The sequence below is a fragment of the Neovison vison genome, chromosome 4 (genome assembly GCF_020171115.1).
Source record: "Neovison vison isolate M4711 chromosome 4, ASM_NN_V1, whole genome shotgun sequence".
In the NCBI taxonomy this organism is placed as follows: domain Eukaryota; kingdom Metazoa; phylum Chordata; class Mammalia; order Carnivora; family Mustelidae; genus Neogale; species Neogale vison.
Window position 1 is genome coordinate 183,176,496 of NC_058094.1, and position 25,884 is coordinate 183,202,379.

Here is a 25,884-nt window from a genome sequence, read left to right on the forward strand (position 1 = left end):
AATTTTTAATTAATAGCCCACTAAAATCTATGGAATTTTTATGGAACTTTAATTATACGGTTCTGTGTGGTGGGGGGGAATAAATCCCCTGTTGATGGTTTTATTTATTTTTTTTTTATGACTGCTGCTACTACTGCCTTTTTTTTTTTTAAACTTCTTTGGATCATTAGGGTACTTTCTGGTTAGTGTACCTGTTGGAAAAATTAAATTATTATTAGTTTATTAACTTAGAGAACAGATTAGAAAGACATAGTGAATGTATAAACAACATGAAAAATTTGAATTAACTCTAGGTTTTCATTTGGCCTGATTTTCTTTTTTTCACCTTAGGTTAAACACTTGACAATAATGAAAGTTGGCACTAGAGTATATAAAAATATACTTCCTTCTATAGTGTTGGTGTAATTGCTGTTTTAGACTTTTTAAATGTATTGTAAACTTCCCATGCTATTAAATATTTAGTTATATTCAGCCACTGTAGAATAAGATCCTGACTTCCCATTTCTGTACAAACTCTGTAGCATCTAGAGTGGTGTTGTGTAAATTATTTACTTAATAAGACTTGAATAGTAATGAAGGACTAGAAAAATGATTTAAAGTGATTTTTTCAGAGAGTGTGGATTTCTACTTACCCTGTCTATTCAGTTATATGAAAACAAGTGTGCCATTTAAGAACTATTTTTAGTTAATTAAAAAAATAATGATCCTTTTCATTATTGAATATGAACTTGTTTCTGGCCAAACATATAAAAAATTCCCATGTAGAATTTATATTATCTTTCTTTATTTAGTGTATGAATAGATGTTCTCAAATATTTTTCTCCTTCAGTATTCTATTTGTTTCACAGTATACTTACCTTTAAGTCATTCTGAACAGGAGGATAATATAAGGGGCAAAAATAAGTTTTAATTATAATATTTTCTGCCTTGTAGTAGCTGAGACAGATTCTGAGATGGTAACAAAGGGACAAGTCTGTGAAATGACCAAAGAAATTGCTGACAAAACAGAAAAATACAATAAATGTAGACAACTCTTGCAGGTAAGCTAGCTTTCTTGTAAATGAAAGACTTTTTAGATATAACGACTTACCTTTGTTGTTTGGATTTTTTCTTTAAATTCTGGGTGTGTTTACCACCCCTTCCCATACCCATTTACTTAGGCTCCCCCCGCCGCCTTTTTTTTAAAGATATTTGACACTGAGAACACAGGCAGGGGGAGCTGCAGGGAGAGGGAGAAGCAGGCTGCCTCATCAGGGGCTCCGTCCAGGACCCTGGGATCATGATCTGAGCTGAAGGCTGCCTCTTAACTGACTTAGCCACCCAGGTGTGCCCTCTTAGTTTCGCTTTTGGGATGATGAAAGGGGGTTGTTCTGTGTATCTGCTCATGTAGGCCTGTGGGTAAAATCATGATCCTAAAATTTTCTATTGACCTAGTGTCCTTTCTTGGTATTGGGCAAGTGATTAATTGAGATTGGTTATTTTTGTTTGTTGTCTTATAAGAATACATTGAATATATATCCTTGAACTTGGAACTTCATAAAGGGAAGTATTTTTTTTTTTACATTTACTATAACAGCAAAGAATTTTAGGATATCTTAAAGTAACCAGATTTACAAAGTGGAAAAAGAAAATGTTAATCAGATGAGCTATTGCCTTTATGATGTTAACTATTTTGACTGTTTTGAACTGTATTCTTCATTCATTTCAGTTTTCCAACTATCTTGGGTAGGGTTCACTCCTGGAGTATTTAAAGGATAAAGGGAAAATGCTTCTCATTTATGCCTGATTTGGAGAAGGGAGGCAAAGGTGTTTTGTGTTTGTGTGGGAGATTTTTGTTCATTTTTTTGTGTATGTTTCTCCATGCCTGTAGAGAGGGAAAGGATGTTTAGAACTATAGAATGATGAAGTTCATACATTAGTTCAGTGTTACTGTAGTGATTGATTTAAAACATTTTGTCAGTGCCTTTTAATAATTAATCTCTTAAACTTTATTTTTAAAAAGATTTTATTTATTTGAGAGAGGGATTGCAAGAGAGCATGAATAGGGGATGGGGAAAGGGAGCAGGGAGCCCATGGGGCTGGATCCCAGGACCCTGAAATCATGACCTGAGCCAAAGGCAGATGCTTAACTGAGCCACCCAGGTGCCCCAAATCCTTTAAATTTTAAACATTTTCGTTGCTTCAGAGGATCCTTCCTTTTGTAGAAGAATTGATTGATTAGAAGAGTTTTACCCTTGAGTTTGGAGTAGTTGTTTGTAAGGGACTAAACTTTTTTCATCAAGTGTGAAATAATTCTAGATGAATATTTTTTAAAATGTCATTTTATAATGTTATTGATAAAATGTGCTAAAGTTAAAAATTTCCTCAAGGTGTTTCCCCCCCACAGTCCTACCTTTTGTACAGTTTGTGTAAATTCAGTCAGATGGTTTTATACTTTTTTTTGGTCCTCTTTCAGCATAATTAATTTGAAATTATCCATGTTGCTTATATTGATAGTTCATTCCTTTTTATTGGGAGAGTTATGATCTTTTGCTATTTTAAAAATTGAGTTCATTTTATTATTTGTTTTTTTCAAAGATTTTATTTATTTGGCAGACAGAGATCACAAGTAGGCAGAGAGAGGAGAAAGCAGGCTCCCTGCTGAGCAGAGATCTGATGCAGGGCTCTATCCCAGGACACTGAGATCATGACTTGAGCTGAAGGCAGAGGCTTAACCCACCGAGCCACCCAGGCGCCCCGAGAGAGAGAGAGAGAGAGAGAGAGAGAGAGAGAGAGAACGAGAGAGAACACGAACACGAACATGAATGAATGAGAATTAATCTTAAGCACACTCCATTCTGTTCTAAGAAATATTTACCTAATCCAACTTTTAAAGATTTTCTCCTATCTTCTGTAAGTTTTATAGTCTCAGGTATTTCACATTTAGGTCTGTTTCATTTTATTTTTGTGTGTGGTGTGATGTATGGTGTGTATTGTAATGGATATTAACTTGATCTAGCATTTGTTAAAGATTTTTCCTCAGTTGTATTGCTTAAAGCATATTTTAAAACTTTTACTTTGAATATAAGACATTCAAAAATGAACCCCAATTTACCCTTTTGTCATGATTTGTAACATTCTGGGTTGTAGAGGAGAAGTGGTGTATATGAAGTCAGCCTAGAGGCACCTGGGTGGCTCAGTCTTTTAAGTGTCTGCCTTCAGCTCTGGTCATGATTTCCAGGTCCTGGGATTGAGCCTGGTGTCGGGCTCCCTGTTCAGCCCCGAACTTGCTTCTCCCTTTCCCCCGGTACTCTCCCTGCTTGTGATCGCTCTCTTTCTCTGTGTCAAATAAATAATAAAATCTTTAAAAAAGGAAAAAAAAGTCAGCCTAGAGATTATCTTGGTCAGGAAATTCCAGTGTCTGGAAACAGCTGTCATTATAATCATACTAGTTTTTATTTCTTCCCGTTGCAGAAGTAATAAATGCTTATTATGAAATCTTACGGCAGTATAGAAATAAAGAATACAGATGGTAAAAGGTACCATCATGATCCTGATTCCAAGAGATAAGAGATATTAATACTTTATATTTTTCTACACAGCACTATATAGAGATTATAAAAAATTGTGTTAACTTTCTAAAAATAGGATTATACTATATATTCTGGTTTTTGCAGTATACTATTTTCAGCTAATGTATCTTGACATTTTTACTTGTTAATTTGTAGATCTGTGTTCTTTTAAATATATACTGTTCAATTTTAGAGATTTAAAAGGATTTGTCCCATCTTCCACTGACATTTTGTTTTTTTTGTTTGGGTTTTCTTTTTAAACATTTGGTTATTTCAGTGTTTACTCTGTTAAAACAATGTTATAATGAGGGGCGCCTGGGTGGCTCAGTGGGTTAAAGCCTCTCCTTTTGGCTCAGGTCATGGTCCCAGGGTTCTGGGATTGAACCCCCACATCGGGCTCTTTGCTCAGGAGGGAGCTTGCTTTCCTTCCTCTCTCTCTGCCTACTTATGATCTCTGTCAAATAAATAAATAAAATCCTAAAAAAAAAAACAAAACAGTGTTATAATGAAACATTCAGCACATCTAAATATGTTTATATAGATACTGGTTTTACTTGGATTTAAAATCTTTTGGTAATTATGCTAATTTTGTTTAGGATGAGAAAACAAAATGCAGTAAGTATGCTGATGAACTTGCAAAAATGGAACTGAAATGGAAAGAACAAGTGAAGATTGCTGAAAGTGTGAAACTAGCATTAAGTGAAGTAGAGGACAGTTACAGAGTAAGTTTGGTATTTGTATAGCTTGAACCACAGTGTACTTGGTACTTTTGCGAATATGTTAATTTTTACCAATCTAATGGACAGTTTCAGTATAGGTAATTGGAATTTGTATTTTTGTGTATAAATAAAAATATACTACGTATTTAGTTGAGTGTATTTAGTCAATTAACGATGAACTGAGAAAATAAATACTCCTGTGCATTGCCATTGTGGGTTTAATTTTTATGCACTCAGTTGGCTAATTAAAATTATATTTTAAAATCATGCTTAGTTTCTAAGGAAACATGATCATTTCATTATCCTGTTCACTTAGAAACAAACATGAACGTGTATGTAAAATTAGGGCCTTTACATTTTTGTGGGAGCATAGTAATATATGATCAGTAAAATTTATGTAAAAGTTATTAAGTGATCACCAGATGTGTTACTTGTGATCCTAAAAAATACTGCAAAGTGATACAATCTTAATTAAGATTATTTTTGCCAGTGTAACATTAGGCAACAAACAAGCCCAAATGGTAAATGATATTTGTAAGAAAGAGAAAAAAATTAGCAGGCTGTTTCTGCCAATTAGGAGGAAAATATTTTTGTTTTAAGGAATAAAGTATAATGTTAACATATTTTGAAATAGATATGTAACTATAATTTGCATATTGTGTGTGTGACTAAAGACCAGGAAGTTCTAAATGATTTAACTTAGCTATACTATAGCTAATTGTACTTACGATCTAATTTTTAAATGTGGTATTCTTAAAGGCACTAAGAATTTAGGTTTCCCCCTAAGGGCTGAAGAAGGTGGCACATTATAGGTAATTTTACTGGTAGTTCTTCTTTATCTTCATTTACTATCAGAATGAAAATTCCAAACTTTTAATCATGAGATCATTATTTCTGAGAACCCTGTGGATATTGTTTCAATGGCTGGCTGCTTCCCTTAATATTTATTAAGTGTGAATACTAATTTACATGAACTTTTATCTTTGCATATTGACTAGAAAAAATAGTAAAATTAAAGCCTGCTATGTAGAGAGAGCTAGCAGGCGCTCACTATGTTAGCTCTTATGTGGGTGATCAAATAAGTAAGGCACAGTGCTGTATATGCTTTATGAGTTTATAATCTAATAGGGATTGTTAGAAGTAGAATAGTGATACTCACAACTCTTTGACATTCACAACCCAGATAATCACCTGCAATCCTGTGAGAAACTAATGTTTTTATTTTTTTAGTTCATTTAGTTCCTGATAAAAGTGAGCATCCAAATTAAACATTATAGATTATGCAGCTGGTATAAGTGCATAGCTTTTTATTTAGTGTCCTTCCCTTATTTTGTACTGTTTAGAACAGATACTCACTAGACAAGGCAAAATGGGATGATGTTTTACATGAATGGTAAGTCTAATTAATGAAGTATCATAGGGCTGTTTCCAGTGCAATATTTAGGAGTTCAGCATGAAGAAATCCAACCTTTGAAAGACCAAACTGGAAGGAAGGGGAAGCAGAGCTGGGAAAAGAAAGAAGCAAGCAGATTGAAAAACATTTATATAAGTTTGGAGGTGAAAAGTGGAGAGCAGCATAGCCTGGAAATTTTGGGCAGTCTGGAATAATAGGACTCTAATTTCTGTGGTGGAATAGATTGGACTTAAAAACTAGATCAAAGTCACAGTTTTGGGGGTCCTAAAATGGATTTTGGGTGCTCTTTGCTCCTGAGAATTCCCTAGAGCAAAGGTACCCAACTACATTAGGTCTTTCTGAAAACAGTTGGGTAACCCTGAGAGGATTTTATAGGTGGGAAGGTGTTTGAAGGTAAGAAAATTAGAAGTAGTTTCAGAATTACTTGGTAAAGAGCACCCCCTTGCGTGCTTATCTGATGACTTATAATTGAACAAGACTATGAGTGTATCAAGGAAAGTTTTGAAAGGCATCCTTAGGGAAAAATAATTGAAAAATAAGTTTGTGTTTGTATTCATAATGTGGTTAAGTGAATGAATGACTTAAGAGACTGAAAATGTTGGGGAGTGGAGGAAGAAGAGGGAGGAGTAAGTGTTATAACAAAACTTCCTAGCTTCAGTCACAGTGGACTCTGAGATTGGTAATACCTGTTAACAAAAGTAAGAAAAGAAGGTTTGGGGCCTTTTGCCCTTAAAGTGTGGAAAGAACACTGAGAACATGTCACCCATCTGTTAAAAAGAGGTTTGAAACTTGGGGAAGAAAGATACATGCCATGTGAGTTAATACTTGTGATTTTTTTACCCTGAGGATTATAGTCGTGAAGGCATAGAAAAAAGAGAGTTTTGGGGGGAATATAGTGGGAAGCCGAAGAAGAAACTTTGGAGAACACTCTCATTTCTAATTGTGAAGAAGAAGCAGACACAAAAAAATCATGAGAGGATGATATTGTGGGAGAAGTTGTGTGAGTAAGGGAAGTTGGTCAATAATGAGAAGTAACCTAGAGATGTCAAAGAAATACACCAAGAAAAATACATGGCTGTGGTAATAGGAATTTTGATAGAATGGTATAGACTTAACTCTTGGTGTGTAAGGAGAGAGTAGATAGTGAAAAAGATTAATAATTTCTTTTTTCAGCTTCAGTTGGCAGAGAAAGACAAAGAAATAAGTGGTCTAACTTCTCGTTTGGAAAACCTCTCCAGGGAAAAGGTATTGAACAGTGTACTTCAAAAATCTTTTCAGGGGTGTCTATGTGTCTGTTTATGTGTGTCTGGTGCTTGGTTTGATTGTTTTTGTTTTTGGTGCTTGGTTTCCACTCAAGTCATAGTCTCACTGTGTGTGTGGGACTCTGCTCTCAGCACAGAGACTGCTTGATATCCTTGCTCTTCCCCCTGCTTGTGCATGGAAGGGGGTGGTGTGGCGGGGGGAGATGCCTGCGCATGTTCCCAAATAAATAAACAAAATCATTTAAAAAAAAATCATGACAGTGAATGACAGTACAGCTTTATGAAGACACCCATCGTAGAGTCATGTGAGGGTGGTTTTGAAAAAAGTTAAATGAATAAAGACTGAAAACAGATGTTAGTACTCATAGTGGAGAATGTTTTCAGTTAAATAATTTTGCAGAGTTGGGGAGCAGAAGGAGAAGGGAGAGAGGAGATCGCAGGTTCCACACCTATCTCAGAGTCCGATGTAGGGCTTGATCTCGTGACTCTGAGGTCACGATCTGAGCCAAAATCAAGTTGAATACTTAATCACTGGAGCCACTCAGGCACCCCTAAATAATATTTTTTAAATATTTTACTTTACACGAGGAAAATGCTTAAGTGTTGAAATTTAACTTACGTATTTTGTATTTAATAGTAAACAGATTTTATAATGCTTAAATTCAGGAATTAAAAAAAATTAAAAATTATACATAATGTCTATCTGGTTTTCTTTTGTGTTAGGAAACAATTTAGACATTTTAATGATTTGTAGCATAACCTGACATTGAAACAGAGCATAGATTTATAATACAAAACATGCTGTAGTACAGCATTTCTCCACATGTGGTTTGAGCTCCTGTAGGGGGTCCCCATCCCCTTTTAGAGGTCTATAAAATGAAACTATTTCACAGTTATTTGCTTTATTTCCTCCTGTTACTTACACACACCCCCCCACACACATATGTATGTGTATATATATGTATATATGTCCCCCCACCCCTGTGTTACATTTATATGCTGGTGTGTAAGCAGTGGTATGTTTTGAATTAAGGCAGTTGCACCAAAGTGCATTGGTATGGTTACCATATTCATCTTAAGTATTGCATTCACAGTTTAAAAAAAAAATCCAGTTTCATTTATGATGAAAAGTAAAATAATCTTATTGAAGCTTGACTTTGGAGTGTACATCTTTTTAGCATTCTGTGTTATGAAATTGGGAGATCCCCCAAAGCACTTTTACCTAATGAAGTATGATGGTTATCTTAAGGTGAAGCACTTGTGCAGTTGTTTGGGTTGTGAGCTGCACTAGCTGCTCTTTTCATAATGTATCATTTCCATGTTAAAAGAATGACTAATATGGGACGCCTGGGTGGCTCAGTTGGTTGGACGACTGCCTTCGGCTCAGGGCGTGATCCTGGAGTCCCGGGATCGAGTCCCACATCGGGCTCCCACCTCCATGGGGAGTCTGCTTCGCTCTCTGACCTTCTCCTCGCTCATGCTCTCTCTCTCAAATAAATAAATAAAATCTTTAAAAAAAAAAAAAAAGAATGACTAATAGACAAAATTTGGTTATTCAGAGTAGGGTATTTGGCAGGTATTTTCTTGAAAAGAAGTGAAGCAAGCCTGTTAAAGGAAAAACAATTGGTAGTATTTGTTGCCAATGATAAAATTCAAGATTCTAAGCAAAAGCAAGAATTTGGGGCATCTTGTGTCTACTGTCATGAGCTTGATAGTTCCCAGTGCTTACATTTCTTTTTTCTGTGCACACACTATGTCTCTCTTCCTGTCTTCTTACTTGACAGTCATCAGTATGAACTCTTTGGTCACTGGATTTAGAATTTGTTATGTTTGGGTGCCTGGGTGGCTCGGTTGAGGGACTGCCTTTGGCTCAGGTCGTGGTCCTGAAGTCTGGGATCAAGTCCTGCATCAGGCTTTCTGTTTGGCAGGGAGTCTGCTTCTCCCTCTGGCCCTCCCCTTCTCGTGTTCTCTCTCTCTCATTCTCACTCTCTCAAATAAATAAATAGAATCTTTGAGGAAGAAATTTGTTATGTTCTTAGTTTGATTTTCCCACATTCCTAGATTTGGTCAGTGGCAGCATTTTCACGCTGGTCCCTGATAAGCCCTAGTATCAAAAGGATGTTGTTGATTTTTTTAGCACATAATACTTTTCTGGCATTGCAAGATATTCTAGTTCGTCTTATACCCTTCTTAACTCATCTTTGGAATTGTCTTTTTTTTTTTTTTTTAAAAGCTAGAAAGATGCCCTGGTCCAGCCCTGGAAGAATTAGTTCTCTTCCAAGAAGTTTCTGGTTCTTTACTAGTGGGAGATGGTATTTATAAACGAAAATATGAGCCCTAGGTGTGTCCATGATTACTGGTGCTCTTTGCTTCTAGATCTTTTTAGTGGGCAGAACTAAGAAACATTATTTTTTAGATATCATGAGTTCTGGTCGAACTCCACATGGTTATTACTTGCTTTCCTCATTTTCTATTTGTATACACGCCTTCCACACTGAGAATCCTGGTGTCCAACAATACCAACACATATCTACTCATTTGCTAAATCTGATGATCCACATGAAACAGTTTGAGAATTGCTAGGGCCATATCACTCTGAGAAAGATGCCTGTTAAGAATAGAATTTGAGATTGTTTGAAGTTTTTTTTTCCCCCCTCTGTCTCCTACACTTGAGCATATTCAGATAGCTTTTTCTTTTCTCCTTCCTTCACCCCCCCTTTTCTCCCCTTTCCTTTTCAGTGTGTGGTAATACAAAACGGCAAGGGGGTTAAAAAGATTCCTGCAAATAAACAGTGGATTAAAGATAATTAGAACAAATGAAGAGTGAGAAAATGGTTTTTAAAAATTTCTGGTATGAGGTTTTGGTCAGGTGTATTGGAAAGTGAAAACAACAATGCTTTAGGGGCGCCTGGGTGGCTCAGTGGGTTAAGCCGCTGCCTTCGGCTCGGGTCATGATCTCAGGGTCCTAGGATCGAGTCCCGCATTGGGCTTTCTGCTCAGCAGGGAGCCTGCTTCCTCCTCTCTCTCTCTGCCTGCCTCTCTGCCTACTTGTGATCTCTCTCTGTCAAATAAATAAATAAAATCTTAAAAACAACAACAACAATGCTTTAATCAGATCTGACAAGAAGTTGGCAAGGAGTATATATATATATATATATATATGGGTACCTGGGTGGCTCAGTCAGTCTGCCTTCAGCTCAGGTTATGATTCCAGGGTTCTGGGATTAAGCCCCACATTAGGCTTCCTGCTCAGCGGGGAGCCTGCTTCTCCCTCTTCTTCTGCTCCCCCTGCTTGTGTTCTCACTCCCTCTGTCAAGTAAGTAAATCTTTTTTCTTTAAAAAAAAAAGAAAGAAAGAAAAATATATTCCAAGTGTTTCAGACAACTTTTTGAAATATGGAGTTACTTTCAGTATTGTTAATAAGAAACCCAGCTATAAGTGTATGTTGTGCTTTAGAGAGATTAGCTAATGCTAGAGAGAAGCAGTCAAGATACTTTCTGTATTTTACCTGTATAAAATAAATCCTATCTGGAAGATTTATATGTATAATTTATACATAAGATTATATAGAATTTATATAATTATATCCCTTCATATTTATGTATAAAATGTGTTTTATATCTACATATATATTTATTTTGATGTTTTATGCAGGATAAAGATAGTCCTGAGTGATTATAATCATTTGTAAGTTACTGAAATGGCTAAAATCACATACAATAATATAGTGACTGTATTATGCTGTATTAACAAATTTCCCGAAAACTTAATGGCTCAAAATTAGTTATTTCACAGCTTCTGTGAGTAAGGAATTCAGGTGTGGCTTAACTGGGTCCTCTGGCTTTAGACCTCTCTTGTGAGAGGTGTCAGATGGGGCTCAGTCACCTCGTGGATAGAGATTGGTTTCCATGGTACTCAAGTGATACCAGGATTCATTTTGTTGGCAGTTAATAGAGCAAGGAACAGACACACTTCCTTCTCTGCCATCTTCCATGAAGTCACTCCCCTTCTCTCCTCTTGATTTAGGTGGTTATTCAAAACACAGCGTAACCTTTAAAAATATAAAACTGGTCACTCCCTTGCTTAAAGCTCTATAATGGGCTTCCTCTGCCCTTAAGATGAAACCCCAAATTCTTAAGATAACATATGATAATTTTGTATGACTGGCCTCCATTTCTCACTGTTCCCATCTTAGGCTACAATGTCTTGTTTCACTGTCCTCTATTGTAGAGTCTCTCTTAGTTGTTCTTGAACTGGCATCAGAATCAGGGAGAGGGTGGTGGGGTTGTGGACATTGGGTAAGGTATGTGCTATGGTGAGTGCTGTAAAATGTGTAAACCTGGTGATTCATAGACCTGTACCTCTGGGGCTAATAATATATGTTAATAAAAAAAATGTTTAAACTGGGCGCCTGGGTGGCTCAGTGGGTTAAGCCTCTGCCTTCGGCTCAGGTCATGATCCCAGGGTCCTGGGATCGAGTCCCGCATCGGGCTCTCTGCTCAGCAGGGAGCCTGCTTCCTCCTCTCTCTCTCTCTCTCTTCCTGCCTCTCTGCCTACTTGTGATCTCTCTGTCAAATAAATAAATAAAATCTTTAAAAAAAATGTTTAAACTTAAAAAAATCACCTATATTTCTTGTTAAAACAGATTCCTGGGTCCATTTCCAAAGTTTCTGTTTTAGTAGGTTTGTAGTGGGGCTTGAGATTTGCATTTCTTAGTTCCGGTGCTGCTGCTCTGGGAACCACAGTTTGAGAAATGTTCTAGTCCCCCAGGCTTTATAGCTCAGCAATTGCTTTATTTTCTTATGGCCCTCATTCATTTCATTTGCCAGAAATATTCTTGCCTACTTATTACTTTGTTGGACTCTTTTTGGACATGTTTAAACATGTGAGAATAGAAGAGTAGTATGAACTCTGTTGTACTCCTCATCCAGCATCAGTAATTGTTTTATTTTATGGTGGTCTTATCTGTGCATAATTACCTTCCCTTCTCTCTCCAGGTATTTTCAAGTATATCCCAGAATGCGTACTATTTCCCTCTAAATATTTATTCATAACTACTACTTAAAGATTGATTTATTAGAGAGCATGCGTGCATGGTGGGGAGGGATAAGAGAGATGGGAGAGACTGTCAAGCAGACTCCATGCAGAATGTGGACCTGACACAGGGCTTGATCCCACAACCCTGAGATCACAACCTGAGCTGAAACCAAGAGCCAGACACTGAACTGACTGAGCTACCCAGGTGCCACCCCACATCACCCCACCTACTCTTGACTCATCCTTAAGTTCCAGAATAAATGACTCTTCTTCAGTAAGGCCATCTTTGACCTTCAGTCTGATGTGCGTGCCTCTCTTAAACTCAAACCTGGGACCTGCACTTTGATTTCATAGCACTTAACATAATTTGTAATTAATATTTATTTCTGTGATTACTTAGTATCTGCCTTGTCTTCTTAATTGTAAGATGTATGAAGATAGAATGGCTTCTTTATTATTCACCATTTTATTTGTAGCTCCTAATATAGCACCTGATACTTGAAGTTAAATACTAGTTCAGTTAATTTAGGTACTCCAGCCAGAGGTGCCCTAGAACTATAAGAGAAGAGTCCTAACAAAATCTGTTACTTCTTTTTTCCCAAGATTTTACTTAAATAGGAGAGAAAGAGCGCACATCCAAGTGTGCGCATGAGTGAGTGGGGGAAGGAAGAAACAGGCTCCCCACTGAGCAGAGAGCCCTACTTGGGGCTCAAACCCAACACCATGGGATCATGACCTGAGCAGAAGGCAGATACTTAACTGACTGAGCCACCCATGCACCCCTAACAAAATCTATTTCTTAAATTGTGGAGGTTTTTTAGGAGAGTTATGAATTAGCCATCAATGTTATTTTGCTAAGGTAAGTTAGCCACATTCATGTGTCAAACATGTTTTTGAAGGTAGAGGAGGTCTTAATAGGAATTTCTTCACCTATTCCAAGGGTCTTTTGATAGTCTGGTGAAATCTGCTCAATACCTATTAAATATATTAATATAAAACACATAAATTATATATATATATTAAAAGATTTATTTTAGAGTGTGAGTTGGGGGAAGGGCAGAGAGAGAATCCCAAGCAGGCTCCTTGCTGAGCACAGAGCCAGGTGCAGGGCTCGATTCCTAGACCCTAGGGTCATGACCTGAGCCAAAATCAGGAGTTGGCTCCTCAACAACTGAGTCACCCAGGTGCCCCAGAAATATTTTTAAATTAGTAAAGCAAAATACACAGAATCATAGCAGAAACAAGTTATAAGAAGTAGTTACCAAAATATTAAAACAAGTTTATGATATATGTGACAGGTACTATATGCTTATTTAAAAATGTTAAATAAGATTTAGTGTGTCTAATATACTAACCATAATTTCAAGGTAGTGAAATACAGAGGTGGTTTTGAGATGGATGCAGTGACTATAATATGAAGTGAATATATCTGGAATTCTGTAGGTTGACAAAGGTACTGCAGTTTTTGCTGTTTTTCTGGGTTGGTTTGTTTGTGTTTTTTTGGGCCTGCATTTGTAATTGAAGATGCTAAATTTCAGTTAGCAGTTAGTGAAAAGATACAAATTTATTTTCCTCATCCAAGTTCATTTTATCTCCTGAATTCTGAACATGGACCCTCTGGGGAGTGTGGTGAATGTAAATTTGTGAATCAGATTTTCTAAGTCAAGAGTTCAGTCTTCCGATTTACCAGACAACCTACATGTAGCTGTCTTGTTCATGTCCCTGTGTTCTTTTTTTCCCCCCAGTGTTCTGTTTACCCTGCCTCCAGTTTCCCTCATGAGGAATCAAAGCTGCTTTTTACTGGTCCTTTTCTTACCCGGCATCCTATTTGCAGGGGATTTATTGCATCTCTGATGGTAGAGGAGAGGAGGGAACTCTTTATTATGTTGGAATCTCTATGAAGTTGCTTGACTGCACCATAAATCTTTTAATGAAACCCTTGACTCCATTTAAGTAGTTTATTGTTTGCTTACAGAAGAATTTCACCATGTTCTTCTGAGGTGATTTACTTAAATTTTTGTAGCAGTTTATCCTGTCTACATCTTTTGCTGCATTCATGCCCTTTTCTTGAGTGGTCTTCGAAATATTTATAAAATTTATTTCCACTTCATCTCTACTCACATTGCATTTTCACAATTCTGAACTACATGGCAGTGCTTTCTGAGTCATGGCAGGAGACGAGGGAACCTTCTTTGAGGACCTGCTGTGTTCTAAACACTCCGCTAATTTCTCAGTCCTCCTAGGGCTGGAGAAGAAAAGGTCTTCAGGGTTACTAGTGCTGGAGCTGATGGGCAAATCCAGTTCAGTCGGACGTTAGTCTACCATGTCCCGTCCCTCTAGTTGTTGCTAATTGCAAGTTATGTCCAATTTCAAGTGTGCCCAATATAACTTGCCTAGAATAGCTTTGCTAAAGAGCCATATTACAATTGTTAGGCCCATTGTTATAAACTGTATGATACAGGTTTGGCACATCAGGCCTTAAGCTTGTCTTTTCTCTTGCTCTTAACTTGTACCCTGTGCTCTAGCCCTGTCGTGCATTTACCCAGTCCTACAATATATTATTATTTCACATATCTTCTGTACTCTTTTCATGTGCTTGAGGGAACTTTGCTGTATCTCTTCTCAAACCTAAATTGACTTGAATTTTTCATGTTTACCAGTTTTGCTTTCAGTGATAATGACTTTCTTCTAAGTTTACTTCATTTAATGATCATTTATATAGGTAAAAATTGGCTGACATAGACTCTCATCTCTGTTCTCATGGGATGACATTCAGCAAAAACAGTTGAGTTTTACTTTAGAGATGAAATTTTACATCCTTTGTTAAAATTTCTGGTTGATTTTTTTTTTCTTTAACAACTTTATCGAGGTACAGTTTGTATGCAATAAACCCCACCTGTATGCAATAAACCCCGATATATAGTTTATATGCAATAAACCCCACCTATGCAATTTGATGGATTTTGGTAAATATATATAGTTCTGTAAACACCATTATATTCAAACTATAGAATGTTTACATTACTGCACAAAGTTCCTTCATGCTTATTTTTAGTCAACTCCATCAGCTATGTCCAGTCCCAGACCATCACTGATCTACCTTCTGCTACTATATAGTTTCACCTTTTCTAACATTTCGTGTAAATGCAGTCGTGCAGCATTTATCCATTCGGTGGTTGGACATTAATCCTCTCACCAGCTGATGGATATATGGATTATTTCTAGTGTTTTGCTATGAACAATGTTATGAACATTCTCCTGCCTTTTAGTGGACATAGGTTTTCATTTCTCTCTAGTAGATGCCCAGGAATGGAATCGCTTTCTTATGTGATGGCTACTTTTTTTTAAGAAAGAGCCATATTGTTTTTCAAAGTGGCTGTTCCATTTTGCATCCCCACTAGCAGTGTATGAGCATTCTAGTTGCTCTGTAGCCTCATTAGTATTTCGTATTGTTGGGTTTTAATTTTAGTCATGCTGGTAGATGTATGTGCAGTTTTAAGTATAAGGTATAGGTTTAAGTTTTAATTTCCCTGATGACCAGTGGTGCTGGGCATCTTTTCATATGCTTATAGGCCATTCACTTATGTATATATTTTTTAAGTATATAAACTTAAAACCCTGTCCAACATGGGGCTTGGACTTCTGACTCAGATTAAGAGTACTCTACCAACTGAGCCAGCCAGGTGCCCACATTCATATATATTCTTTTGTGAAGTGTTGAAATCTTTACCTATTTTTTAATTGGGTTATCTTTATTGGTTATATTTGGTTTTAAGAGTTCTTTATATATTCTCAGTATAATTCCTTTTTCATAGTCTTGGAAATACTGTCTCCCAGTACATAGCTTGCCTTTTAATTTTTATTTATTTTTGGATTTTATTTAAATTAAATTAATTTACATGGTGTATTATTACTGTCAGAGGTAGAGTTTGGTGATTGATCCAACAGATGCAGGTAACACCCAGTGCTCATTACATCACATTCCCTCCTTAATGCCCATCGCCCAGTTACCCCATTCCCCCACTCAACCTCTCCTCCAGAACCCTGTTTGTTTATTATACTTAATAATCTTTTGTGATTTGTCTCCCTCTCTGATTTTGTCTGATTTTATTTTTCCTTCTCTTTCCCTTTGATCCTTTGTTTCTTAAATTCCACAGATGAGTGAAATCATGTGATAATTTGTCTTTCTGTGATTGACTTCACTTAGCATAATACCCTCTAGTTCTGTCCATGTCATTGCAAATGGTAAGATTCATTTTTTGGATGGCTGAATAATATTGTATATATATACACACACCACATTTAAAAAAATTTTTTTTTTTTTTTAAATTTAACAGATCACAAGTAGGCAGAGAGACAGGAAGAAGCAGGCTCCTTGCTGAGCAGAGAGCTTGATGTGGGGCTCGATCCCAGGACCCTGGGATCATAACCTGAGCCGAAGGCACAGGCTTTATTAATGCACTGAGCCACCCAGCTGCCCCTGCCACGTTTTTTTTTTTTTTTTAAGATTTTATTTATGACAGATAATGAGAGAGGGAATACAAAGAGGGGGAGGGGGAGGAGGAGAGGCAGGAGCCCCAGTGCAGGGCTCTATCCCAGGACTCTGGGGTCATGACCTGAGCCAAAGGCAGATGCTTAATGACTGAACCACCCAGGAGCACCTATTCCACTTTGTCTTTATCCATTTATCTATGGATGGACGTCTGTGTTCTTTTCATAGTTGGCTATTACAGATCTTGCTGCTAGAAACGTTGGGGGTGCGTAAGTGACTCCTCGGATCACTGCATTTGTGTATTTGGAGTAAATACCTAGTAGTGCAATTGCTGGGTCATAGGGTGGCTCTGTTTTTAACTTTCTGAGGAATCTCTGTACTGTTTTCCAGTGCCTTTTTGTTTTTAAAAATACCTTTGAAGAGCAAAACCTTCTAATTTTGAAAATAGTCTAATTTAGCAATATTTTCTTAATGGTTCATGCTGTTTATGTTGTATCTTAAATTTTTGCTTAATCCAATTTTATAAAGACTCCCCCACCCTTTTTTTCCTTTCACTGGGTTTATAGCTTTAGCTCTTAAGCTTAGATTTCTAATCCATTTGAAATAATCTTATGGGGTGTGGGGGGGCGCCTGGGTGGCTCAGGAGGTAAGCATCTGATTTGTGATCTCACCTCAGGACTTATCTCAGGGTTGTTCAAGACCTGTGTTAGGCTCCATGCTGGGCGTGGAGCCTACTTAAAAATATAATAAAGTAAAATAAAATTTTTTTTGTATGGTGTGATACATAGTCAAAATTTATTTATACTGAAACTAATATATATAATAATATCTATATAATAATAATATATAATAATAATGTACTTGTAGATACCCATTCTTTTTTTTTTGACTTTTTAAAAAAATTTATTTTTTCTTCAATTTATTTATTTTCAGAAAAACAGTATTCATTATTTTTTCACCACACCAAGTGCTCCATGCAGTCCGTGCCCTCTATAATACCCACCACCTGGTACCCCAACCTCCCACCCCCCCGCCACTTCAGACCCCTCAGATTGTTTTTCAGAGTCTGTGCATAGTCTCTCGTGGTTCACCTCCCCTTCCAATTTACCCCAACTCCCTTCTCCTAACACCCCTTGTCCTCCATGCTATTTGCCATGCTATTTGTTATGCTCCACAAATAAGTGAAACCATATGATAATTGACTCTCTCTGCTTGACTTATTTCACTCAGCATAATCTCTTCCAGTCCCGTCCATGTTGCTACAAAAGTTGGGTATTCATCCTTTCTGATGGAGGCATATTACTCCATAGTGTATATGGACCACATCTTCCTTATCCATTTGTCTGTTGAAGGGCATCTTGGTTCTTTTCATAGTTTGGCGACCGTGGCCATTGCTGCTATAAACATTGGGGTACAGAGGCCCTTCTTTTCACGACATCTGTATCCTTGGGGTAAATACCCGGGAGTGCAATTGCAGGGTCCTAGGGAAGTTCTATTTTTAATTTCTTGAGGAGTCTCCACACTGTTCTCCAAAGAAGCTGCACCAACTTGCATTCCCACCAACAGTGTAAGAGGGTTCCCCTTTCTCCACATCCTCTCCAACACATGTTGTTTTCTGTTTTGTTAATTTTGGCCATTCTAACTGGTGTATGGTGATATCTCAGTGTGGTTTTAATTTGAATCTCCCTGAGGGCTAATGATGATGAACATTTTTTCATGTGTCTGATAGCCATTTGTATTTCTTGATTGGAGAAGTGTCTGTTCATATCTTCTGCCCTTTTTTTTTTAAATTTTCTTTTTTTTTTTCCAATTTATTTATTTTCAGAAAAACAGTATTCATTATTTTTTCACCACACCCAGTGCTCCATGCAAGCTGTGCCCTCTATAATACCCACCACCTGGTACCCCAACCTCCCACCCCCCCCCCCCCCGCCACTTCAAACCCCTCAGATTGTTTTTCAGAGTCCATAGTCTCTCATGGTTCACCTCCCCTTCCAATTTACCCAAAAGCACATACCCTCCCCAATGTCCATAACCCTACCCCCCTTCTCCCAACCCCCCTCCCCCCAGCAACCCACAGTTTGTTTCGTGAGATTAAGAGTCACTTATGGTTTGTCTCCCTCCCTATCCTATCTTGTTTCATGGACTCTCCTACCCACTTAAGCCCCCATGTTGCATCACCACTTCCTCATATCAGGGAGATCATATGATAGTTGTCTTCCTCCGCTTGACTTATTTTGCTAAGCATGATACGCTCTAGTTCCATCCATGTTGTCGCAAATGGCAAGATTTCGTTTCTTTTGATGGCTGCATAGTATTCCATTGTGTATATATACCACATTTTCTTGATCCATTCATCTGTTGATGGACATCTAGGTTCTTTCCATAGTTTGGCTATTGTGGACATTGCTGCTATAAACATTCGGGTGCACGTGCCCCTTTGGATCACTACGTTTGTATCTTTAGGGTAAATTCCCAGTAGTGCAATTGCTGGGTCATAGTTCTGCCCATTTTTTAATATGATTGCCTGTTTCATGTGTGTTGAGTTTGAGGAGTTCATTATAGATCCTGGATATCAACCTTTTGTCTGTACTGTCATTTGCAAATATCTTCTCCCATTCCGTGGGTTGCCTCTTTGTTTTCTTGACTGTTTTCTTTGCTGTGCAGAAGCTTTTGATTTTGATGAAGTCCCAAAAGTTTAGATACCCATTCTTTTAAGCTTATGTTTAAAAGACTTCTCCTTTTCCTTCATTGAATTTCTGCATCGCTGTTACATTGACTGTGAGTATGGATTTCTTTTTTGGACTCTGTCTTTTGTTTTGTTGATTTATATCAGGGGTCTGCAAACTAACATCTGCAAGCTAAATACGGCTCATGGCCTATTTTGTATCTCTCTCTGTCAAATAAAAATAAATAAATAAATAAATAAAGTTTTATTAGCCTATGACCATGCCCATTCATTTAGGCATTATCTATGGCTGCAAAAACAGAGACAGAGTTGAATAGTTCTGACAGAACTGAAAATACAAACTGAAAATATCTACTATTAGGCCCTTTATGGAAAAATGTTGCCAGCCCTTAATCTGTGTGTTTATCTGTATATCAGCATTCTGTTCTCTTGATTTTATCACTCTATTCTATCTCTCAAATGTAAGTCTTCCAGCTTTGTTCTTCTTAAAAAATGAGCTATTTCAGGACCTTTGTATTTTAGGGTTCACTGAATGTATAGATCAGTTTCGGAGGAATTTATAAAAATGCCAAATTTTCCGGTACATGAATGTGGTGTTTTTTTTCTGTTTATTGAGATTCGCTTTAATTTCTCTCAGCGTGTTTGTTTTTAGTGTACAGACTTTGAACATCTTTTACTAAATTTATTCCTGAGAATTTAATATCTAGGGGTTCTACTATAAATGATACCTTTTAAAAACTTCATGTTCATTGTGTGTTGCTTATATACTGAAATGCAGTTGATTTTATGTATTGATCTTGTATACATTGCAGCCTTGCTAAATCTCCTCATTCTCCTAGTTCTGTAGATTCCTTAGGATGATGATATCCTCTGAATAAAGATGACTTTACTTCTTTTCAGTCTACCTTAATCTTGCCTTAATCCACTGTTTAGAATCTTCAGTACGATATTGAGTAGAAGTGGTGAGAGTAGACATCCTGCTTCATTATTGATCTTAGGTAGAATCATTTGGTTTTTCACTGTTAATATTCACAGTAGGGTTTTGAACTGTCTTTTTATATTAAGGATGTTCCTTTTTATTTCTAGGTATATGAGATTTAAAAAATGAATGAATGCCTGTTGAATTGTATAAAATGTTTCTTCACCTGTTTAAATGATCATATTTTTTTTCCCATTAGTCTGTGAACATAGTGAATTATATTGATTTTTGTATGTTAGCTAAATTTGCTTTTCTTGGTAAAAACCCACTTGGTTGGGGCATCATGATCCTAGGATCCAAGAATTGAGTTTCATGTTGGGCTCCTTGCTCAGTAGGGAGCCTGCTTCTCCCTCTTCCTCTGCCTGCTGCTCCCCTTGCTTGTGCTTGCTCTTTCTGTCAAATAAATGGATAAATACTTAAAAAACAAAAACAACCCTTATTATGTTATATTCTTTTTAAATATTGTTGGATTTGATTTCTTAAGGATTTTTGCATCAGTAGTCATGAGGAATGAGCTCTGCAGTTTTCCTGTGATGTCACTGTTTGACTTTGGTATTAGAATAGTATTGGCCTTATAAAGTAAGTTCAGAAGTATTTTTTTGTTGTTGTTTTAAGATTTTATTTGTCGGGGGAGAGTGCATGCACACACAAGCAGGAGATTGGCAGGTAGAGGGAGAAGCAGGCTCCCTGCTGAGCAAGGGACCCAGTGTGGGTCTCCATCCCAGACCCTAGGATCATGACCTGAGCTGAAGGGAGACGCTTAAGCGACTGAGCTACTCCAGTGTCCCTAGACGTGTTTTTTTTTTTTTTTCTTCTAATTTTTGAAAGAGTTTATATGGGATTAGTATTTTTAAATATTAAAATGTTTCTTATATGTTTGAGTTTACTAGAGAAGCAGTCTGGGTTGCTTTTTGTCCTGTGGCTTTTATTAATAACTAAATTGTAAGAAATTCAGAGTTTCCTCTTAGTTCAATAAAAAGGGCAACTTTTTGGCACAAATAAATTTGAAAATACATCAGGCTTTATATGTTATATGTGGAAGGGATATTTATGAGAAGTTCAAGAGCCAGACTTTTCAGTTGTATTCTTTAAACATAATAGGGAAATAATTTTATTATGTTTTAGCTAAATGTTTAATGCAACCCTTGCTATGAAATATGTGAATGCTTTCCACCTTTTTTTGGTTAATTTTAGGAACTTAAAAGGAATCTAGAAGATCAAGCAGAAAGGAAAATGGAAGGTCAGAATTCCCAGAGTCCTCAAAAGATCTCACAGTGTCTCAACACATGCTCAGAGCAAAATGGTCATGTTGCCACAGTACCACATATACAGCCAGTTCTGCAGTATGGTAATCCTTATGCAACACAGGAAGCCAGAGGTTATTAAAATAATTTTGGTTTGGGATTAACTGAGTGTTTTTTGGTTTGTATCTATCTTAATGGGAATTAGAGAACTACTGGTACAGTTCACTCTAATAGAAACATTATCTCGTAGCCAGTAATTTTAATGTTTAACAGTAACTGGGTTCGTCAAGGAGTCCTGAAGCACAAATGAGTAGTCTATTGACTTATTACTTATATTCTTATTTTTAGAAATCACTTGGGTTAAAAAGATATTTTTTGATGCATAAAAATGGTTCTTTATATCCTGTTCATCATAGCTGTACATGGAGATTCTAATTCTAGTACCAGGTTTCACTTCCAAAATTTTTACTTCAGATGGAGCAGATGGCGCTTTTTATCCAGATGAAATCCAAAGGCCACCTGTGAGAGTACCTTCTTGGGGACTGGAAGATAATGTTGTCTGTAGCCAGCCTGCTCGAAACCTTAGTCGGCCCGATGGTTTAGAAGACCCTGAGGATAGTAAAGTAAATTGAATTTCTATTTTCTGAGCTTGTTCCTTTTATTTTTTGTTTCATGTAGAGAGTTCTGTTTGTGGAAAAGAGAGTGTATGTGCTTGTGTATACATGTGGTTGTTTAATTTTTGGAAAAACCTGCTTGTATTTAAATTAAAAAAACAACCATTAATATACTTCAGGATATTTATACTAATGTAAAAGATTAAGTTCAGAGAAGGACCTCAATATCGAAGTTACCAGTTTACTCTTTAAAACAATTTTTTGAAAAAAATAAAATTAAAAAAAAAAAACAATTTTTTGAGATATAATTGATACAGACCTTTATTAGTTCAGGTGTACAACATAATGATTCAGTATTTGTATATATCATGAAAGGATTATTATAAGTCTGGTTAATATTTGTTATTACACATACTTAACAGATTTTTAAATTTCCTTTGTGATGAGAACTTTAAGATTTACCCTCAGTAACTTTCAAATATATGATAAATTATTAGCTATAGTCACAGTTTAATTATCACTAAGTAATTTACTATGTTCTTTCAATTACAGATGTAGTAGGTTGGAAGAAGCAGTGTTAATGACAATATTATGCTTTAGTATACTGCATCTTTTAATTTTAGCATTATACCCCACTTTAAATTTTAAGGTGGACTAGATTATCTTCAGAAAAGAGAAGTGTAGGGAAGCCTGGGTGGCTTAGTCCATTAAGCGTTTGCCTTCGGCTCAGGTGATCATCCCAGAGTCCTGGGATTGTCCCACATCAGGCTCCCTGCTCCTGATGTGAGAAGCTTCTGCTTCTCCCGTTGCTTGTGCTCTCACACTCTCTCTCTCTGACAAATAAAATCTTTAAAAAAAGAAAAGAGAAGTGTATTATCATAGTTTTTTTTTTTTTTCTGGGAAAGTCTTTTCGATATCATTAGTATTTAATAATTTTTCAGCAGCCCATTACTGATAATTTGAGTTAGTTTGTGTAGCACGTCATTTTTATTTTTAAGAGATTTTTTCACCATTTAATAAATAAATTCTTCTCACAAAAGCTTTTTTTTTTTTTTTTTTGGATTTCCTGTGCATAAAGATGAATTTAGAAGAAACGCCTTATCGTGCTCTTTGCAAGTACAGCGGTATCATGACCTGTTTCTCATTTAATCTAGTTTGCTGCATTTAATTGCTATTAACCTTTGCAGAAACTGATCAGTGTTCAGACAGGCATGATTTTAGCCCTAGTGCTCAACACCCATAATGGAGAAAAATGTATTTCTCCCTCCTGCCTTTTGGCCTCCTATGTCCATTACTGGGAATAATTAGGAAAACTGTCAGAACTTTTGTAGCCTATTTAAGGTCTAGAGTATAATCTTACTGCTTTTTTCGCACCTTTTACTTCACATTTTGCATATTTAATCTGATCATTCTTGGCACAGATGTTACATGTGACAAGCCCTTCTCTTCCATAGTCATCTGCTTCAGTTTAATTAGCAGAATGTTCTTTCTGATCTGTGTGCTTTGCCCTCCTGCAAACCCATGAGAAGTAGTGTTAGAGTCTTGTGCTCATTTGCTGACATGCTTAGATTTGGTAATGAGATGGAAGGACTCTTAATAGGCACACCTTGGGTAATTGTCTTTTGCAATCAGAAGATTTTTTTCACTTTAGACAGAAACTTAATTTTTATGTACATTTAGACTTTTTGAAAAATCTTGCCTTGACAATAACAAAAATCATTTGGAAGTGAAATATTTTAATGAGGAATTTCCAGAATATTTGAAGTAGATTTGAGTTGACCTGTTCCTTTTCACTGGTTCCTGCCTTGGGAGTAATTAAGAGCCATAGGACCTCGGAGTCAGGGTTGAGGCTGCCTTTCTCCAGCCTACTCCAGTCATAAACTTGCCAGATCTCCTCTACACCAGAAATAGGTCAGCTATCAGATCAGATGCCTTTTCCCTAATAATTGCAATAGCAATAACTATAGCATCATAATTATGATGGTGAAGGCACCAAACACTTTTCCAGCTCAATTTGGCAGCTAGTGCTTGGCTATTTAAATATGTTAACTCATTTGTTCTTTATAGCAGTCCTGTGAGGTAGGAACTATTGCAGTGTTTTCTTTTGTAATGGAGGAAACAAAGATTAATTGGCTTGCTTCATCATACAGCTACTGGTAAGGAAGGATACAGTCAAATGAGGATTTGAACCTCATCAATTTGGCTATAGGAGTTGTGGTCCTAACCACCGATCAGCCTATCAAATAGACTAAGCCAGAGGTTCCCAAACTTTCAGTTCATGGCACCTTTGGGGTGTCCAAATTTTTTTTTTTTTAAAGATTTTATTTATCCACTTGACAGAGATCACAAGTAGGCAGAGAGGCAGACAGAGAGAGAGGGGGAAGCAGGCTCTCCGCTGAGCAGAGAGCCCGACGCGGGGCTTGATCCCAGGACCCCGGGACCACGACCTGAGCCGAAAGCAGAGGCTTTAACCCACTGAGCCACCCAGGCGCCCCCCAATTTTTTTTTATGGTATCCTATAGGCCAAAAGAAATGCTTAACATATTTCCTAACAAATGTAGTAACCATTAAAAAAAAAAATAGTGTATACTGAATTGAGAGATTCTTAATGTTTTTCATTAAATAATCACAGTTACTAATGGGATGTATATGGTTGTTGACAACTCTAAACCTTCTCAAACCTTGGAATTAGATTGGACAGACTACTTCTCAAAGATAAGCTGTCAGTGAAGGAAATGTTGAAACTGCGAGCTATCTAATGTTGAAACTGGGAGCTGTTTTGAACTAGTTGCTCAAATATGGAGTGTTTGTGCATATTTCATTAACTTGGAAAATTAAAACTATCCCATAGTTCCCTGTAAGTTTGATATGGTGCCCCAGCAATGGGAACATGGGTCTAAACTTTTGCTCCTCAGAAATAACAGTGTGTGGAGCAACAGGGTTTTTTTTCCCCCCCTTGTTTTGTTTTGTTTGACAGAGAGATTATCTTAAGCAGGTTCCATGTCCAGTGCGGAGCCTGACGGGGCTTGATCTCATGACCCTGTGATCATGACCTGAGTTGAAGTCAAGAGCCGGACACTCACCTGATTGAGCCATCCAGGAATCCCCTTCGAGTTTTTTAATTTTGATGAAGTTAAATTTATCCTATTTTTGCTTGTACTTTTGTTGTTAGATCTCAGAAACCATTGCATAATTCACAGGAAGATTTGTCCCTGGGTTTTCTGTAGTCTTTGCTTTTATATTTAGGCTTTTGGTCCATTTAGAATTTATTTCTGAATATGGAGAAAAATAACACTTGAAGTAATGGAAATCCTGCTTTTCTTTTTTATTTAATTCCAGTATAGTTAACATACAGTGTAGTATTTGTTTCAGGTATACAGTATAGTGATTCAAGAATGCTGTACATTACTCAGTACTCATCATGATAAGTATACTCCCCTCCCCTCTGGTAATCATCAGTTCTCTATAGTTAAGACTGTTTCTTAGTTTATCTCTCTCTCCTTTTCCTTTGCTTTTTGTTTTGTTTCTTAAATTCTACATTGAGGGAAATCTTGGTATTTGTCCTCCTCTGACTTATTTTCACTTAGCATTATATGCTCTAGCTCCGTCTATGTTGTCGCAGATGGCAAGATTGAATTCTTTTTTGCGGCTGAGTAAATATTCCATAGTATATATGTATACCACATCTTCTTTATCCATTCATCTGTCTAGGGATACGTGGGCTGCTTCCATGATTTGGCTGTTGCAAGTAATGCTGCATGAAACATAGGGGTGCAAGTATCTCTTTGAATTAGGTTTTTGTATTTTTGGGGTGAATGCCCAGTGTGTGGTTACTGGATTGTAGGGTAGTTCTGTTTTTAACTTTTTGAGGAGCCTCCATACT

At 36.8% G+C, this 25,884-nt stretch overlaps 1 protein-coding gene across 5 annotated transcripts in view; it reads left to right on the forward strand.

Annotated features, from left to right (window-relative positions):
• Positions 1 to 25,884, forward strand: part of TAX1BP1 (Tax1 binding protein 1) — an 82,802-nt gene that overhangs the window by 50,615 nt on the left and 6,303 nt on the right. Inside the window, exons 12-16 of one of the 5 annotated variants that reach the window (XM_044246284.1) lie at positions 934 to 1,040; positions 4,148 to 4,273; positions 6,858 to 6,929; positions 21,338 to 21,521; positions 21,862 to 22,010. In XM_044246284.1, the coding sequence (XP_044102219.1) occupies positions 934 to 1,040; positions 4,148 to 4,273; positions 6,858 to 6,929; positions 21,338 to 21,521; positions 21,862 to 22,010 (638 nt within the window). The remainder of the gene's footprint in view (positions 1 to 933; positions 1,041 to 4,147; positions 4,274 to 6,857; positions 6,930 to 21,337; positions 21,522 to 21,861; positions 22,011 to 25,884) is intronic. The other 4 variants (XM_044246285.1, XM_044246287.1, XM_044246286.1 and 1 more) reach the window with 4 other exon arrangements.